The sequence below is a fragment of the Ranitomeya imitator genome, chromosome 2 (genome assembly GCF_032444005.1).
Source record: "Ranitomeya imitator isolate aRanImi1 chromosome 2, aRanImi1.pri, whole genome shotgun sequence".
Taxonomy (NCBI): Eukaryota; Metazoa; Chordata; class Amphibia; order Anura; family Dendrobatidae; genus Ranitomeya; species Ranitomeya imitator.
The window spans coordinates 120,205,383-120,226,039 of record NC_091283.1 but is presented as its reverse complement, the minus strand read 5'-3'; the positions used below and the strand labels follow the sequence as shown (position 1 = coordinate 120,226,039).

Genomic DNA, 20,657 nt, shown 5'->3' with positions numbered 1-20,657 from the left:
GTGGAGTCCGGTGGGTCAGGATCATGGGCAGGATGTGGTTTTGGGTGGAAAATATTTTGGCAGAAGGGGCCCATTTGAAAGTTCGCAGCGGGGCCCATAACTTTGTAGTTACGCCAATGTCTACTGGACATACATTTTTCTGGACCGATCAGGTTCTGATTTATGCCAAATGAAGGAAATCCAGCTCTACAAACAGTGAATATATTCCTTACACAGTGCTTCAAGGACATATAGAGTCACCAGTATAGTTTACTAGACACGTGGCATTGACGGGTTTCAGGTGTCTACGCACCATTAATTAACAATTCTCTGATTTATGCCCCCTTTAATATATTTTCTCCCCTTTCTTTTTTTTGCACATTTCATATCTATGTGTGTACTCTATAGGGCTTTTGGCAAATACTTACATGACTATGTGGCCCTACTGGCATCTGAAACCACGTGTACTTTTCTTCAGAGTGTTTTATACTTCTAAAATGCTGCCTACATTGAAAAGCTTCATGCGATCTCTTAGTCCTAACACAGTTCAAGGACGATTTTTCTCTCTACTGTAACACTAATATGAACAGTTCACACATCCATCCTGATGCTTTTTATTTGTACTTGGCCGTAGAAAAAATCCCACAATTACTTGCTGCCCTCCAAACAAAGCGAATGTAGCCCATATTCATATTCAGACAGAAGAGTTATTATGTGACTCACCACGTTTCCTGGCTGTATGACTGATGTGTTCTTGAAATAAAACATATTTTCTTACATGTTCTGTCATCATGGATCCCCAGAACAATTCAGCTTAGTTACACTAATAGTCTTTATTTGATTCTGACTTCTGCAAAATTGTTCTCTGAGTTTCTACTTTGCAAGAAAACAGTATGTGGTTTCTGCAAATGAAACTCCAAAACATCTCTTCATCTTTCCTAAAGGCCATACATTATCAGAGAAGCAATAAAGAAAATAATGGGTATTTACTTCTGTCTTTAGTAATCTATGAAGTATCATGATGCAAGTTCTATCCACAGGGTAATGTGCACGGGCTTATGAGGCGTCCTTGGATAAAGAAACATCACAAATTCAATTCCCAAATGTGAAGCATTTTTATATAACTTGTATTGAAAATGCTTCCATTGACCATAAAGGGAAGATGTTATGTATTTCATTTTATATCATTTTTATTTTAATTCTATAGAATATACATAATGTGTGAAAACTGCATTAGTTTAAGATTTTTATTACGCAGATTGCATCAAAAATAAAAAAGCACCAAAAAAGAAATATTTATTAAAAAAATTACTTTTTTTGACCACCAGCCAATGATATGTCCCAATATGTTAATTTATAGGGCATCTCCCTCTCTCTTTATCGTACTATTGAGAGATTTTTCAGGAAATTTGTGCTTGGAAGGAAATGAGCCTGAGGGCTTGTGCAGACGGCCGTATATTCAGAATGAGTACGATCCAACAAAATATCGGACCAATATTATTTTAAGGGGCTGTGCAGATGTCTGCTTTTTTCCTCGGATCAAGTCGTTGAATAAATAAATCGCTGCATGCCCACGTTTGATCCAATATTCAGATCGCACTCAGCCATGCAAGTCAATGAGTCCATGGAAACCATTTGACTGCACTCAGATGACTGATTTCCACAGTCTGACAGAATGGAGACATTTTTTTTTCTCCATCTTCTCCTGATCCAAGAGTTTGATCAGAGTGATTTGCATGATCAACCCGATTCTCTTGGATGAGAGAATGCATGGTCGTCTGCACCTAGCCTCATTGATTCTCTTGTTTCTAGGTCTAATAGAACACTTGCTAGTCACATTCACTGTTTTTCAATGGTAAAAGGGAAAATAACATGAAGGGCTTGTTATCGGAAAGACGCTGCTTCTCTTGGCGAGTCGAATCTGGAGGTAGATGGGTCAGAATGTGGAGGTAGATGGGTCAGAATGTGGAGGTAGATGGGTCAGAATGTGGAGACAGATGGGGCAGAATGTGGAGGTAGATGGGGCAGAATGTGGAGACAGATGGGGCAGAATGTGGAGGTAGATGGGGCAGAATGTGTATTCAGATGGGGCAGTGTGTGTATTCAGATGGAGCAGAATGTGTAGTCAGATGGGGCAGAATGTGTAGTCAGATGGGGCAGAATGTGGAGTCAAATGGGGCAGAATTTGGAGACAGATGGGGCAGAATGTGTAGTCAGATGGGGCAGTATGTGGATTCAGGTGGGGGAGAATGTGGAGTCAGATGCGGCAGAATGTGGAGTCAGATGGGGCAGAATGTGGATTCAGATGGGTCAGAATGTGGAGTCAGATGGGGCAGAATGTGGAGTCAGATGGGGCAGAATGTGGAGTCAGATGGGGCAGAATGTGGATTCAGGTGGGGCAGAATGTGGATTCAGATGGGTCAGAATGTGTAGTCAGATGGGGCAGTATGTGGATTCAGGTGGGGGAGAATGTGGAGTCAGATGCGGCAGAATGTGGAGTCAGATGCGGCAGAATGTGGAGTCAGATGCGGCAGAATGTGGAGTCAGATGGGGCAGAATGTGGAGTCAGATGGGGCAGAATGTGGAGTCAGATGGGGCAGAATGTGGATTCAGGTGGGGCAGAATGTGGATTCAGATGGGTCAGAATGTGGATTCAGATGGGGCAGAATGTGGATTCAGATGGGGCAGAATGTGGATTCAGGTGGGGCAGAATGTGGATTCAGGTGGGGCAGAATGTGGAGTCAGGTGGGGCAGAATGTGGAGTCAGATGGGGCAGAATGTGGAGACAAATGGGGCAGAATGTGGATTCAGGTGGGGCAGAATGTGGAGTCAGATGGGGCAGAATGTGGATTTAGATGGGGCAGAATGTGGATTCAGATGGGGCAGAATGTGGATTCAGGTGGGGCAGAATGTGGATTTAGATGGGGCAGAATGTGGATTTAGATGGGGCAGAATGTGGAGTCAGATGGGGCAGAATGTGGAGTCAGATGGGGCAGAATGTGGAGTCAAATGGGGCGAATTTGGAGACAGATGGGGCAGAATGTGGAGTCAAATGGGGCGAATTTGGAGACAGATGGGGCAGAATGTGGAGTCAGCTGGGGCAGAATGTGGAGTCAAATGGGGCTGAATGTGGAGACAGATGGTAAAAGGGAAAATAACATGAAGGGCTTGTTATCGGAAAGACGCTGCTCCTCTTGGCGCTATCAGCTGGCTGGTGTTTAGAAGAGCCGCGTCCATATCAATCAGCAGGTACTTATCTAATAAGGGCTTGTCTTGTGAGTTAAGGTACTGCAGCGATATAGACAACGAGCCGATCGCTGCAGCGTCGCTGTTTAGGTCGCTGTAGAGACGTCAAACACAGTAACTCCAGAACGATGCAGGAGCGATCCAATGACGTAACGGCGACTCACTTATCGTTCTCGCTGGTTGTTAGCTCCATGTAAAACATTGCTGGCATCGTTGCTTTTGCTGTCAAACATGACGATACACGCCGACCTGACGATGAAATACAGTTCTGGACTTCTAGCTCCGACCAGCGATGGCACGGGGATCCTGATCGCTGCTGCGTGTCAAACACAACGAGATCGCTATCCAGGACGCTGCAACGTCACAGATCGTTGTCGTTCTCGTTGTAAAGTTGCTGAGTGTGAAGGTACCTAGTTTTCAGTATGACCTAAAATATCGCTGCATGTAGGCACCAAAGAAACAAAAAATGCAAAACAACCTACGTTTACTTAAATAATAAATACTAAATCCAAATACTTTGGATGCAAATTGTTCCTAGATCTGAGTTCCTGGAGGCCGCGGTGGGTGGGAATCCGGACAGTAGTTATTTACTCATACGGCAGCTGTAAATATTCATAAAATACAAAGAATTCCATTCTGCCACAAACTTAAATTTTCAACAAAAATGTGTATTAAAAAATTGTGTATTAAAAGTAACCTGTGATAACTACATACAAGTCATACAAGTGACAGTGTCGGAATTAGAGCAGCTTGTAAAATTTTGGAGGATAAATTACATGACATTATAGAAAGTGTTTTTGTGCACAGAAATGTTCTACTAAAAGGTAAAATATTCTGTTGCTGTGATCTAAATTTATACTAAACCTTTGGACTAATAGCGCATCCATGGAAACAAAAGGAGGCTGTTTACGCATGAAATGTTCACTTGTAGATTCCAAGATAATGAATTATTTTGGAGAAGATTTAGCATTTTGTAGATTCAAACTCAGACCCTAAAAAAACCTTCCATTTATAATTAATAAATAAGGTGACCCAAGTTTCAATAAATCACAAGAGCAAAAGCAGAGAGAACGTAAGATAAACTCAAAACTGACAAGAGATATCTTCATACTATAAAAAATAATAAAGATCTGTAACGAATGCAAGACTCGCTCGCCAGTGTAGCTCGTGCACACAACCGATTTTCTCGTATGAGTGCTATCCGCGGTTTTCACAGGTAGCACTCGTACCTATGTTATCCTATGAAAGGAGGGGTGAGGGGAAAAGTCTATGAAGTGCAGGGAGATCTGTCCGAGTCCTCACACAGAGCCACCTGGAGCCAGGCACAGTAATGCAAAGCAAAGGAAATGTCCAGCGAGGTAGCAGGTAAAATGACATATAGACAAACTTTTATTGAAGCATTAAAACAGTAGAGGTACATCTGGAGAGAACTCAGGCCAACGCGTTTCGTCTAGATAGCCTTACTCATGATAAGTGAGGTAGTATGGTTACACCTGCTACCTCGCTGGACATTTCCTTCATTTGCTATGTTACCCTATGAACCTGTGCACACGTCCAATTATTTCCTTGGACCAAGTGGCAGATCAAACTTGGCAATGAAAGTCAATGTGTTTATCGTCATGGATTGACTGAATGGAGAAAGTGGAGAAACTTTCTTTTTCCTTTCTCTCCACATCTTAGAAAAACTAGTAACCACAAAAACCTCACTGACATGGTTCCGTCAGAGATAATAGCTATAGTTAGCTCATATTAACAATGAAAAAGGTATACCCACTCAATGCAATATATCGTAAAGAGGAGAATAAAGAGCTATGCTGGGTATATATATATATATAAAAATCCAAAATTTATTGACAAATCGCATAGTTTAAATATACATGTACAAGAACAATGTGCAGGAAAACTACACCGGATGAACAGGATCCACCAAAAAAAAAAACAAACCTTAATAACTATAGGTCAGCACAACTAACCATAAGGTGCATAGTGCTAATATCTGGGCAAGTGTGTCTGCCAAAGTAGCGCCCCATATAGGTCTAGCCCCCAGTGGGGCAAATATCAAAGCATGGGGAAATGGGCAGGCACTTACCAAGATGGAAATTGGAGGATCGCGTCCCTCTTTGACCGCTTTCTCCCTTGAGAAAGGGAGAAAGCGGTCAAAGAGGGACGCGAAACGCGCGTTGGGGGCTTCTTATACACCTGGCCTGGGATCCTCCAATTTCCATCTTGGTAAGTGCCTGCCCATTTCCCCATGCTTTGATATTTGCCCCACTGGGGGCTAGACCTATATGGGGCGCTACTTTGGCAGACACACTTGCCCAGATATTAGCACTATGCACCTTATGGTTAGTTGTTCTGACCTATAGTTATTAAGGTTTTTTTTTTTTTTGGTGGATCCTGTTCATCCGGTGTAGTTTTCCTGCACATTGTTCTTGTACATGTATATTTAAACTATGCGATTTGTCAATAAATTTTGGATTTTTATATATATATATATATATATACCCAGCATAGCTCTTTTTTCTCCTCTTTACGATATCTTAGAAAAACTGATGCCACTCTGATCAATGTCTGATCAGAATAATCAGCCCATTTTACTCAGATGTGGATAAGATGGTCATGAAACCCTACCCTAACAGTCTGTTAGTGTTTGCTCACATGGGTTAATCCATGTATTTAACTGCAAAGATCTCTGTTGAGCTGAATAAAACTGTACACAGATTGAAGCTATTGTGGCAGCGGCAGTGGACAGCCCAACAGGTCCATACTGTACAAGCATTTGCAGTAAATACAGTGCAATGAAACAAGAAACAAAAGTAATTGTAATATGAACAAAAAACATCTCACCATGGTTCCAATTATCAGCACGATACAGATCAGTATTACAGATTACAGCAATCAGCACAATTCTTTCTGGTGGGCACTGGTTTCATACAGTGACACTAATCACTATACACAGACAGGCAATGAAGCAGAAGAGTCAGATGTTCCGGGGTCAATACCAAGAGAGTACGTAGATAACCAAAGAAAAAGACGAATGCGTAAGTCAGGTCACAGTCAAGGGTCAATAAAAAAGAGACAGTGGATCAAAAGCCAAAGGACAAAACAAAGGGGTAGTCAGAACACAGTCCAGAGGGTCAGGCAGTAGAAGACCAGAACTCAGAGAAACAGAAACAGACTAGCACTCACAAAGAAGCACAAACTACGTCTAGCAGGGATCAGGGGTAGACAGCTCAGTTAGGTAGCTATACGATCACCAGAACACAGAAAACCTGTAGAAAGTCTTGCACGTCCCGGTCACAGATTAGACAGCAGAGCTGTCAATCAAGGCATGAACAGCCAAGCAAGCCCATCACAGTATTGGACAGCCAAGCTGTCAATCAAGACACAGACAGCTCAGCAAAACAGTGTCCATAGAACAGCATAGCAATCATTCACTAAGCGGAGGAATCGTGACACATACATTGTCCCTGTGATGTAGCCCATCTTCTCTCCAATATGTCAATATTTAGATGACTACAAAGTGAAGTAATGTCATTCTGGTGCACGTGAGACAACTTGTATGGATGTACAGCCAGCAATAACGTGTAAAATCCTCTCCATTGATTTGTGTATTATATGCAATATTATATGCAACATTATGACACACTTCCCTTTGGAAAAGCATTTGTGTGAAATGCGCTTCGGGTTGGCTGTGATGTTCCCAAGGACTTTGTGATTACACCATGGTAAAGCAATGGCTCAACATGGCTTTACTTTAATGAATTAGCTCGCTGGACTAAATAGAGGTCTACTTTAAACAGTATATATGTAATGTCCATTTGGCAGCCACTTTTCATTACTAGCTGAGTAGATTTGGCATTTGTGCCCTAAATCACACAAGATTTACCATCACTTCTTTTTTTTTACTTGAATCACCCTCTTTGTCGAATCCTCACACGTCTTCCCTTTTGTATGATGTGATGCATGTTCTTTTAAATATGTTCAATAAAATTTGATTGCTTTTATATTCTCGTGTGAGCGGTAATGGTTACTTTGTATCCATATGATTACGGTAAATCCACTGCATATGTAAAGCAAAGTTGTTTCTTAAACTATTAATGGCGAGACTTTGAGTTATAAGATCACATGCACAACTCATGTAATGGAATTAGGGCTTATTTATGGCATTTTTGCCGCATTTTTTACATGCATGTTTTTTATGCAAAAAAAAAAGCAACTTTATGCTGTACCAGGAAAGTGAATGAGATTTCTGAAATCTCAGACACACGCTACTTATTTTTTTCCTTGCAGATTTGAAGCAATTTGAAATCCGCAGCATGTAAATTTTTTCACTGTTTTTCACCCCTTCAAATAAATGAGAAAATAAAGCATTAAAAACTCATCAAAAGCACAGACAAAATTGCATGTATTTTACGCAGCATTTGTTGTTTGGATATTTTGTCGAAGAAACTTCTGCTGCAAATACTCAGCGTGTTCATGTACCCTTAGGTATAGGTAAGTATTTGCAGCAAATTTTTCTGCAGTAAAAACCAGGGAGTTTGTAGAAAAAATACTGCATAAAATAAAATAGGTATGTTTTTGATGTATTGTGAATGCGTCTTTGTTTTTCCAATTCATTTGGAATTTTTAAAAATACTGCAAAAGCGCTAAAAGAATGGAAAAGCTGTAGATTTGAAAAAAATGCTATGATGGTTCAAATCTACAAGGAATAAATAAGCATCATTTCCATGAACGTTTAGAAATCTCATTCACGTTGCTGGAACTGTAAAATGTATTTTTTCTGTGTCAGAAATGTACAGAAAAAAAACACTGCAAAAATGCAGAATGTGAACCAACTCTTAGGTGGCCTTTGGTTCTTCAATATTAGATTTGAGCCAAAAGATTACCAGGACACTAGCCCAGCAGTCACATCAGTAGTCCTTGGTCACTGGACCAGAGTACTGTTAACCTCCTACTACCTGTGACATCACTGGAGCCTTTCTGATTAGTACATCATTATCTTGCATGTTCCACGCCACAACTTGATGACAGAAAAGGTTTGGTGATGTCACAGGTTCTACGTGATTCACAGTGCTCTGGTCCGGTGGCCACGGACTAGTAAGATAACCTTTTGGATTGTTTTGCCCAGCTCTATTCAAAACATGTGTATAGTATCACCATTACCTCATACATCTGTATAAAAAAGTACAAAACCATGTCCTTTAAATAGTATCCTAGGTGCCATTTTATGCCAAAATGGTGCATTTTAGGGATTCCTTAAACATATTTACTCCTGAATATTATTGTATCTTTATAATGCAGGTCTTCCTATCCTCAGTTGCAGGGATGTCCCATAATGTTATGACAGATAGGGGCCTACATCTACAACCCACACTTTTGTAGACAATGAATGGGATGCAGAGATGTTTCTCCAAGTTTTCCCCTGCACAGTGGTTGCCCAACCAAACAGTTTGCAGATAAGTGCAGTGTGGGCCCCATTAACCATCAATGACCATAAGCTGGGTGGTTGGAAGTGCAGATATGCAGGGGAAACAGTTAAGAGCATGCGGCATAAGCCATCACATTGACACCACATACATACATTGAATATTTGGTGAGTTTTTTACCTCAGTATTTGGAAGCCAAAACCAGGAGTGGAACAATCAGAGGAAAAGTATAATAGAAACACGTCACCACTGTATTTATCACCCATTCCTGGTTTGAGCTTACAATACTGAGGTAAAAAACTCACCAAATACTGGACATGGGAATGTGGCCTTATTCTCAGGATATTATGCTAGTGATTCTTGGCATTGGACCCTCACCATTATAAAATGATGGCATATACTAGCAACATATTATCCGCTTTAATACATGGGGAAAAACGTTAAGGTGCTGAGTAGTGTAGTACAGTGTAGCTTGTAATGCTTTCCTCTTTAGGTCACGTTCACACGTATTTATAAGCCAAAACCTGGAGTGGGTGATAAATACAAATTTGGTGACGTGTTTCTATTATACTTTTCCACTGATTGTTCCACTTTTGGATTTGTCATATAAATACTGAGGTAAAAAACTCACCAAATACCAAATGTGTGCACACGGCCTTACTTTACACCAACAATCAGTGGACACCTAAGGACCCCAAGGATAAAGAAAAACATACTAAGCATATAAAATGCATAGGATCCATCGAAATATCCATAATGGTCCATTATCAAATATAAATAAAAGTCCTTAGACCTTTTAAGCCAAAACTCTTGCAGAATCAGAAGCGATAAATTACACTTTATAATGCATGTCCAACTGAATGTGGTCAGTTTCTGCCACATGTTTAGATAACTAGATGTTTCCATTAACCCCTTAGCGACCGCCGATACGCCTTTTAACGGCGGCCGCTAAGGGTACTTAAACCACAGCGCCGTTAATTAACGGCGCTGTGGAAAAAGTCCATAGCGCCCCCCAGAGGCCGATTTTCTCCGGGGTCTCGGCTGCCGAGGGTAGCCGAGACCCCAGAGAACATGATTCGGGGGGTTTTTAACCCACCCCGCATTTGCGATCGCCGGTAATTAACCGTTTACCGGCGATCGCAAAAAAAAAACAAACCGCGATCTCTTTTTAATTTCTCTGTCCTCCGATGTGATCGCACATCGGAGGACAGAGAAAAGGGGTCCCAGGTGGCCCCCCAATACTCACCTAGCTCCCCCGATGCTCCTCGTGTCTCCCGGTGGGCGCCGCCATCTTCAAAATGGCGGGCGCATGCGCAGTGCGCCCGCCGGCCGGCACCGGGAGAATCTTTGGGGTCTCGGCTGCCGGGGGTAGCCGAGACCCCAAAGAGCACGATCGGGGTCGGTATTACCGACCCCTGATTTGCGATCGCCGGTAATTAACTGTTTACCGGCGACCGCAAAAAAACAAAAAAAAAAAACAAAGTAAAGTGTAATTCTCTGTCCTCTGATGTGATCGCACATCAGAGGACAGAGAAATAGGGGGATTCGGGGACCCTAGCATACTCACCTAGGTCCCTGGATCCTCTTGCTGCTCCTCCTGGCCGCCGGCAGCAGAACATGGCGGACGCATGCCCAGTGCGCCCGCCATCTGTCTCCATCTGCCGGCCGGCAGGAGAACAGCAGTTGGGGCTAAAATTAGGGTTAGGGTTAGGGTTAGGGGTAGGGTTAGGGGTAGGGTTAGGTTAGGGGTAGGGTTAGGGTTAGGGGTAGGGTTAGGGTTAGGGGTAGGGGTAGGGCTAGGGTTAGGGGTAGGGTTAGGGGTAGGGTTAGGGGTAGGGTTAGGTTAGGGGTAGGGTTAGGGGTAGGGTTAGGTTAGGGGTAGGGTTAGGGGTAGGGGTAGGGGTAGGGTTAGGGGTAGGGTTAGGTTAGGGGTAGGGTTAGGTTAGGGTTAGGGGTAGGGTTAGGGGTAGGGGTAGGGCTAGGGTTAGGGCTAGGGTTGGGGCTAAATTTAGGGTTAGGGTTGGGGCTAAATTTAGGGTTAGGGTTGGGGCTAAACTTAGGGTTAGGCTTCTTTCACACTTACGTCGGTACGGGGCCGTCGCAATGCGTCGGCCCGACATACCGACGCACGTTGTGAAAATTGTGCACAACGTGGGCAGCAGCTGTAGTTTCTCAACACATCCGCTGCCCAATCTATGTCCTGGGGAGGAGGGGGCGGAGTTACGGCCACGCATGCGCGGTCAGAAATGGCGGATGCGACGTACAAAAAAACGTTTCATTGAACTTTTTTTGTGCCGACGCTCCACCAAAACACAACTGATCCAGTGCACGACGGACGCGACGTGTGGCCATCCGTCACGATCCGTCGGCAATACAAGTCTATGGGCAAAAAACGCATCCTGCGGGCACATTTGCAGGATCCGTTTCTTGTCCAAAACGACGGATTGCGATGGAATGCCAAACGACGCAAGTGTGAAAGTAGCCCTAGGGCTAGGGTTAGGGTTGGGGCTAAAGTTAGGGCTAAAGTTAGGGTTAGAGCTGGGATTAGGGTTAGGGTTTGGATTAGGGTTCGTATTAGGGTTAGGGTTGGCATTAGGGTTACGCTTGGGATTAGGGTTAGGTTTGGGATTAGGTTTGAGGTTAGGGTTGAGATTAGGATTAGGGGTGTGTTGGATTTAGGGTTTTGATTAGGGTTATGGTTAGGGTTGACATTAGGGTTGTTTTGGGGTAAGGGTTGTGATTATGGTTAGGGTTAGTGATTAGGATTATGGATGAGGTTGGGATTAGGGTTAGGGGTGTGTTGGGGTTAGGGTTGGAGCTAGAATTGGGGGGTTTCCACTGTTTAGGTACATCAGGGGGTCTCCAAATACGACAGCCAATTTTGCGCTCAAAAAGTCAAATGGTGCTCCCTCCCTTCTGAGCTCTGCCGTGCGCCCAAACAGTGGGTTAACCCCACATATGGGGCATCAGCGTACTCGGGATAAATTGGACAACAACTTGTGGGGTCCAATTTCTCTTGTTACCCTTGTGAAAATAAAAACTTGGGGGCTACAAAATCTTTTTTGTGAAAAAAATAATATTTTTTATTTTCACGACTCTGCATTCTAAACTTCTGTGAAGCACTTGGGCATTCAAAGTTCTCACCACACATCTAGATAAGTTCCTTGGGGGGTCTAGTTTCCAAAATGGGGTCACTTGTGGAGGGTTTCTACTGGTTAGGTACATCAGGGGCTCTGCAAACGCAACATAATACCCGCAGACCATTCTATCAAAGTCTGCATTCCAAAAAGGCGCTCCTTCCCTTCCGAGCTCTGCCGTGCGCCCAAACAGTGGTTTACCCCCACATATGGTGCATCAGCGTACTCGGGATAAATTGGACAACAACTATTGCAGTCCAATTTCTCCTGTCACCCTTGTGAAAATAAAAACTTGGGGGCTACAATATCTTTTTTGTGGAAAAAAATAATATTTTTTATTTTCACGACTCTGCATTCTAAACTTCTGTGAAGCACTTGGGCATTCAAAGTTCTCACCACACATCTAGATAAGTTCCTTGGGGGGTCTAGTTTCCAAAATGGGGTCACTTGTGGAGGGTTTCTACTGGTTAGGTACATCAGGGGCTCTGCAAACGCAACATAATACCCGCAGACCATTCTATCAAAGTCTGCATTCCAAAAAGGCGCTCCTTCCCTTCCGAGCTCTGCCGTGCGCCCAAACAGTGGTTTACCCCCACATATGGCGCATCAGCGTACTCGGGATAAATTGGACAACAACTATTGCAGTCCAATTTCTCCTGTTACCCTTGTGAAAATAAAAACTTGGGGGCTACAATATCTTTTTTGTGGAAAAAAATAATATTTTTTATTTTCACGACTCTGCATTCTAAACTTCTGTGAAGCACTTGGGCATTCAAAGTTCTCACCACACATCTAGATAAGTTCCTTGGGGGGTCTAGTTTCCAAAATGGGGTCACTTGTGGAGGGTTTCTACTGGTTAGGTACATCAGGGGCTCTGCAAACGCAACATAATACCCGCAGACCATTCTATCAAAGTCTGCATTCCAAAAAGTCGCTCCTTCCCTTCCGAGCTCTGCCGTGCACCCAAACAGTGGTTTACCCCCACATATGGTGCATCAGCGTACTCGGGATAAATTGGACAACAACTATTGCAGTCCAATTTCTCCTGTTACCCTTGTGAAAATAAAAACTTGGGGGCTACAATATCTTTTTTGTGGAAAAAAATAATATTTTTTATTTTCACGACTCTGCATTCTAAACTTCTGTGAAGCACTTGGGCATTCAAAGTTCTCACCACACATCTAGATAAGTTCCTTGGGGGGTCTAGTTTCCAAAATGGGGTCACTTGTGGAGGGTTTCTACTGGTTAGGTACATCAGGGGCTCTGCAAACGCAACATAATACCCACAGACCATTCTATCAAAGTCTGCATTCCAAAAAGTCGCTCCTTCCCTTCCGAGCTCTGCCGTGCGCCCAAACAGTGGTTTACCCCCACATATGGTGCATCAGCGTACTCGGGATAAATTGGACAACAACTATTGCAGTCCAATTTCTCCTGTTACCCTTGTGAAAATAAAAACTTGGGGGCTACAATATCTTTTTTGTGGAAAAAAATAATATTTTTTATTTTCACGACTCTGCATTCTAAACTTCTGTGAAGCACTTGGGCATTCAAAGTTCTCACCACACATCTAGATAAGTTCCTTGGGGGGTCTAGTTTCCAAAATGGGGTCACTTGTGGAGGGTTTCTACTGGTTAGGTACATCAGGGGCTCTGCAAACGCAACATAATACCCGCAGACCATTCTATCAAAGTCTGCATTCCAAAACGGCGCTCCTTCCTTCCGAGCTCTGCCGTGCGCCAAAACAGTGGTTTACCCCCACATATGGGGTACCAGCATACTCAGGACAAATTGGACAACAACTTTTGGGGTCCAATTTCTCTTGTTACCCTTGTGAAAATAAAAGTTTGGTGGCTAAAAAATCTTTTTTGTGGAAAACAAAAAAAATTTTTTATTTTCACGGCTCTGCATTATAAACTTCTGTGAAGCACTTGGGCATTCAAGGTTCTCACCACACATCTAGATAAGTTCCATGGGGGGTCTAGTTTCCAAAATGGGGTCACTTGTGGGGGATTTCTACTGTTTAGGCACATCAGGGGCTCTCCAAACGCTACATGGCGTCCGATCTCAATTCCAGCCAATTCTACATTGAAAAAGTAAAACGGCACTCTTTCTCTTCCAAGCTCTGCGGTGCACCCAAACAGTGGTTTACCCCCACATATTGGGTATCGACGTACTCAGGAGAAATTGCACAACAACTTTAGTGGTCTAATTTCTCCTGTTACCCTTGTGAAAATAAAAATTTGTGGGCAAAAAGATCATTTTTGTAGAAAAAATGCAATTTTTTTTTTCACGGCTCTACGTTATAAACTTCTGTGAAGCACATGGGGGTTCAAAGTGCTCGCCACACATCTAGATAAGTTCCTTAAGGGGTCTAGTTTCCAAAATGGTGTCACTTGTGGGGGGTTTCCACTGTTTAGGCACATCAGGGGCTCTCCAAACGCGACATGGCGTCCAATCTCAATTCCAGCCAATTCTACATTGAAAAAGTAAAACGGCACTCCTTCTCTTCCAAGCTCTGCGGTGCGCCCTAACAGTTGTTTACCCCCACATATTGGGTATCAGTGTACTCAGGAGAAATTGCTCAACAACTTTTGTGGTCTAATTTCTCCTGTTACCCTTGTGAAAATAAGAATTTGTGGGCGAAAAGGTCATTTTTGTGTAAACAAAAGCGATTTTTTATTTTCACGGCTCTACATTATAAACTTCTGTGAAGCACTTGGGGGTTCAAAGTGCTCACCACACATCTAGATAAGTTCCTTAAGGGGTCTAGTTTCCAAAATGGTGTCACTTGTGGGGAGTTTCCACTGTTTAGGTACATCAGGGGCTCTCTAAATGTGACATGGTGTCCGATCTCAATTCCAGCCAATTCTGCATTGAAAAAGTCAAACGGCGCTCCTTCATTTCTAAGTTCTGCGGTGCGCCCTAACAGTGGTTTACCCCCACATATGGGGTATTGGCGTATTCAGGAGAAATTGCATAACAAAATTTATGGTTACATTTCTGTTTTTACACTTGTGAAAATAAAAAAAATGGTTCTGAATTAAGATGTTTGCAAAAAAAAGTTAAATGTTCATTTTTTCCTTCCACATTGTTTCAGTTCCTGTGAAGCACGTAAAGGGTTAATAAACTTCTTGAATGTGGTTTTGAGAACCTTGAGGGGTGCAGTTTTTAGAATGGTGTCACACTTCATTATTTTCTATCATATAGACCCCTCAAAATGACTTCAAATGTGATGTGGTCCCTAAAAAAAATGGTGTTGTAAAAATGAGAAATCGCTGGTCAACTTTTAACCCTTATAACTCCCTAACAAAAAAAAATTTTGTTTCCAAAATTGTGCTGATGTAAAGTAGACATGTGGGAAATGTTATTTATTAACTATTTTTCATGACATATCTCTCTGATTTAAGGGCATAAAAATACAAAGTTTGAAAATTGCAAAATTTTAAAAATTTTCGCCATATTTCCGTTTTTTTCATAAATAATCGCAAGTAATATCGAAGAAATGTTACCACTAACATGAAGTACAATATGTCACGAAAAAACAATCTCAGAATCAGCAGGATCCGTTGAAGCGTTCCAGAGTTATAACCTCATAAAGTGACAGTGGTCAGAATTGCAAAAATTGGCCTGGTCATTAAGTACCAAATTGGCTCTGTCACTAAGGGGTTAAAGGGATCCCCTAACAAGGTTTTGGTAATGTTATCTGAGAGCACCATAATGTAGAGACAGAGAGCCTGATTCCAGCGGTGTATCACTTGCTGGGCTGCTTGGTGCAATTTTGAAAGAATCCTTGTTTTCTCTACTGTAAATGTAGCAGTGCTCAGAATGCTGATCTCTGTATTACCCCACCCACAGCTCTGACTGGCAGCTCAAGTTGCCAATTAGTGGTGGGGGCGGGTTACATAGAATAGCCTGACTGGTGTGCACATGAGACCTAGTCCTGTAGTGATAATCTGCTGCTGATAAAATAATGGTTGTATTGAAATGACAGCACACAGCCTAATAAATGACACATCCCTGTAATTGGACTCTCTGTTTCTACATTATGCTTCTTTTAGATTAAATAGCAAAAACCTGCTGATAGAGGTGTTGGGATGAACATAGAAAAGTTGCACAATGTGGCATTGGTAGATTTGTAGAGTCAAACTGCGTGTGTTAACGAAAAGTATATAATTAGGAGTCGGACTGGAGTTTGACCCAACCATCGGTCTGTTGGAGGTTGTGTTACAGAACACATTTGAAGGCTGGCCGGAATTTTTATTGCATCATTGACCTATATAGACCCAGTTCTAGGCTTGGCAGATCATGCTTAGCAGATTTTATATGTGTGGACAAGAAATACTTTGAAGCTTGGTTAAATGATGGTAATGTCCCTCAGAAACACTGCAACCTGTCTCATATGCTAAGCACCCATCTGGCCTAAAATATGATAGCATTGTAGCATTTGCAGAGCTTCCCAACTGCTTATCAAACATGAAAGTCACACAAAAAATGATCCAATTGAGTAATTAATTCCATTTATTTTAATTTGCTTAAACACAGGGCTTCACGAGCATATCACTGGAGAGAGTCATGCATGGTGGTGCCAACGTCACTGGATTTCAGATCGTCAATAATGAAAATCCACTAGTTCAGCAGTTTCTCCAGAGATGGGTACGTCTGGATGAGAGGGAGTTTCCTGAAGCAAGAAATTCTCCATTAAAGGTACGGTCGTCTATTTAGACCCGAAATTATCTAGAAATTAATCTTTATTCACTGTTCGACCATCACTGACAGCTATCTAAAACATTCTCTATTTCTACTGCACTCAATGTATGTCATTAATAGACACATGCGGCCATGGAAAAAGCAGTACTGTGTTTTACCTACAAGGATATAAATATTAAGTGCTCATTGTTGCTTCATTTAACTTTTATAAATCAATAGTACATGCAAATCTCAGAAACATTGTCCATTGCAGTGCCGACAATAGTTTGATCATGCAATGGTTTTCTTTGTCCTTATTGGAATATGCACATTGTAAATTCAGACTGAAGGCAGCAATATCAGAAACGATGGAAACAAACAGTAAGAAACACATGTCAAACAAACCAGAATATGTGTTAAACCTTAGATTCTTCAAAAAAAAAACCTTTTACTTTGAAGACAGCTTTATCCTCCATGGCCATGGCCTTTTCTTAAACAGCTTCATTAGGTAGTTACCTGGAATGGCTTTCAATGAACAGGAACGCCTTGTTACAAATTCATTTGTGGAATCCCGGACCTTCAGAAAATGTTTGCAGCCATCAGGTGTGTTTAGCAGAGGCAATGTTGGTACACAGTTCTATACATTGCTGAGCTCTATTACACAACTGTTCTAAGTCAAAATATGGATTTGGGATGTTATAAAGCAGGGGGAGCAGGTCAGATTGATATACACTGTTGTGGAAAAAGTTTCAGTAAGCTTTGTATTTTTTACATTGAAATCCCTGGTGTTTGTAAGAAAAGAATTCCAGGGGGTGGTCTTATTCCATGATTGACAGTCTGGCCCAGAATGAGAATAGTCAGTCAATGAATAGGACTGGCTTCTGGACTCCTATGCATACACCAGAGATTTAAATTAATAAAACAAAAGTTGTACTGATTTTTTTCCATTGAACATATACTGTATATCATTCTTCTGAGATTTGCCTTCTCTAAACAATGCTGACCAGACTGCATGTAAATTATGACAGATTCCCTTTAACCCTGAAGAAGAACTTGTACTGTATATGCAAGCACTTCAGATCTTTATTTCTGCTATTCATCAGTCCAATATATATATATATACTAGATGAAGAGCCCAAGATTGCCTGGGCATAGTACATATCTGTGGTTAGTTATAGCACCTCACTTCTCTCATTTTCCCCCTCACTTCTCTCATTTTCTCCCTCACACCTCTCATTTTCCCCCTCACTCCTCTTATTTTCCCCCTCACTCCTCTCATTCCCCCTCATTCCTTTCATTCCCCCTAACACTTGTCACATCTGTCATTTTCCGATCACTTTACTATTTTCCCTCACTCCTCTCATTTTGCACTCACACCTTTTCATTTTCACCTCACACCCCTCATTTTCACCTCAGTATATACATGTTTGTCATCTCCCTTATATATAGTATACACCTGTATGCCATCTCCTGTATATAGTATATACCTGTATGTCATCTCCCCTGTATATAGTATATACCTGTATGTCATCTCCTCCTGTTTATAATATATACCTGTGTGTCATCTCCTCTTTCATATAGTACAAGCTTTGTTATACTAAGAATGTCCTTTGTTGCCTATATTAACCAATCAGAGCTCAGATTAATTAACTGTAGCAAAATAGAAGCTGAGCTGTGATTGGTTGCTATTGGCAGCCTGATAAATCCTCAGCCAACAGGAAGCCCTCCCCCCTGGCAGTATATATTAGCTCACACATCCACATAATAGACAGGTCATGTGACTGACAGCTGCCGGATTTCCTATATGGTACATTTGTTGCTCTTGCAGTTTGTCTGCTTATTAATCAGATTTTTATTTTTGAAGGATAATACCAGACTTGTGTGTGTTTTAGGGCGAGTTTCATGTGTCAAATTGTGTGTGTTGAGTTGCATGTGGCGACATGCATGTAGCGACTTTTGTGAGATGAGTTTTGTGTGGCAACATGCGTGTAGCAACTTTTTGTGTGTCGATTTGCATGTGACAGGTTAGTGTAGCAAGTTGTGTGCAGCAAGTTTCGCGCATGGCGAGTTTTGCGCGTGGCGAGTTTTATGTGTGGTGCCTTTTGAGTATGTGCAAGTTTTGTGTGAGGCAACTTTTGCATGTGTTGCAACTTTTGTGCATGTTGCAATTTTTGCGCGTGTTCAAGTTTTGCGTGTGGCGAGTTTTCCATAAGGTGAGTTTTGCACTTGTGGTGAGTTTTGCGTGAGCCTAGTTTTTGCATGTGGCGAGTTTTGTGCGTGGTGAGTTTTGAGTGACGACTTTTGTGTTTCGATTTTTATGTGGCGAGGTTGGTGTATGTGTGGTGAAATGTGTGCTGAGGGTAATATGTGTTCAAGCATGTGGTAGTGTGTGGCGCATTTTGTGTGTGTGTTCATATCCCCGTGTGTGGTGAGTATCCCATGTCGGGGCCCCACCTTAGCAACTGTACGGTATATACTCTTTGGCGCCATCGCTCTCATTCTTTAAGTCCCCCTTGTTCACATCTGGCAGCTGTCAATTTGCCTCCAACACTTTTCCTTTCACTTTTCCCCATTATGTAGATAGGGGCAAAATTGTTTGGTGAATTGAAAAGCACGGGGTTAAAATTTCACCTCACAACATAGCCTATGACGCTCTCGGGGTCCAGACGTGTGACTGTGCAAAATTTTGTGGTTGTAGCTGCGACGCCTCCAACACTTTTCCTTTCACTTTTTCCCCATTATGTAGATAGGGGCAAAATTGTTTGGTGAATTGGAAAGCGCGGGGTTAAAATTTCACCTCACAACATAGCCTATGACGCTCTCGGGGTCCAGACGTGTGACTGTGCAAAATTTTGTGGCTGTAGCTGCGACGCCTCCAACATTATGTAGATAGGGGCAAAATTGTTTGGTGAATTGGAAAGTGCGGGGTTAATATTTCACCTCACAACGTAGCCTATGACTCTCTCGGGGTCCAGACGTGTGACTGTGCAAAATTTTGTGGCTGTAGCTGCGACGCCTCCAACACTTTTCCTTTCAATTTTTTCCCCATTATGTAGATAGGGGCAAAATTGTTTGGTGAATTGGAACGTGCAGGGTTAAAATTTCGCCTCACAACAAAGCCTATGACGCTCTCAGGGTCCAGACGTGTGACTGTGCAAAATTTTGTGGCTGTAGCTGCGACGGTACAGATGCCAATCCCGGACATACACACACACACACACACACATACACATACACACATTCAGCTTTATATATTAGATTGACATGGGTTATGATTTGGATGTACACAATGGGCCTTATTTTATTTAGTAAAAAGAAAATTGTCCTTATTGCCAAAAACAACTAATGACAATGCAGTTTTCATCATTTTCCAAAGCAGCCTACACAATTAATATGTGCAGCAAGACTGTTTTTCTGTTACATAATTTTGAGAAATGTAGCCCTGTAACCCTACAGTCAATAAATACCAAATATCACATTTGTAAAATTTTGCAGAAATTTGAGTTTTCCCTTAACATATTTTCCCATGAAGCATCTTATCCCTGTTGTTATGTATGTTTCTGTGTATGACTATGTCACTTATGTTCTTACAATTTTTTTTAGTACACTTCAGCCTTGACCCATGATGCTGTGTTAGTAATAGCGGAGGCTTTTCGATACCTAAGAAGACAGCGAGTAGATGTGTCAAGGCGGGGGAGTGCTGGAGACTGCCTAGCAAATCCTGCAGTTCCTTGGAGCCAAGGAATAGACATTGAGAGAGCCTTAAAGATGGTAAATATGCAATGTTTTCCATGTGATGCTTGGGTACACTGTTCGATTTGCAATAGGTGAAAGTGAACATGCCATAAGAGTTATTACCAGTAGTCTTTGTCGCTAAACAAGAAAAAAAGGTAGTAAAAGATTGAAAATTTCAGCTAAAACTCCACCATGCCTATTTCCTAGTCTTTCTTTCTTTTTAATAGCTGTGATCAATTGTCACCTTTACCTTGACTTCAGAAAAAAAATCATTTTAAATCAAATTTATTTCTCAATTTCTGCTTTAAATAATCATTCAGGTTAGTTAGTTTCCCATTCCCAGGATCCATCCTCGCCCTCCCCTTATTTGAAGTAGGAAATGTTAGTGTAAGCATTTTTCGGATACCTAAAACAGTCATCTCAATTTACAAAAATCGATTAT

The 20,657-nt window shown here is 41.9% G+C and overlaps 1 protein-coding gene across 3 annotated transcripts in view; it reads left to right on the top strand.

Moving 5' to 3' along the window:
• The window catches only part of GRIA3 (glutamate ionotropic receptor AMPA type subunit 3), a 512,289-nt gene that overhangs the window by 380,021 nt on the left and 111,611 nt on the right, over positions 1-20,657 (top strand). For all 3 annotated transcript variants that reach the window (XR_011317998.1, XM_069747185.1, XM_069747184.1), the window contains exons 6-7: positions 16,337-16,498; positions 20,084-20,251. Coding sequence is in view for 2 of the 3 variants with exons in the window: in XM_069747185.1 (XP_069603286.1) it covers positions 16,337-16,498; positions 20,084-20,251 (330 nt within the window). In the remaining variant the exon portion in view is untranslated. The remainder of the gene's footprint in view (positions 1-16,336; positions 16,499-20,083; positions 20,252-20,657) is intronic.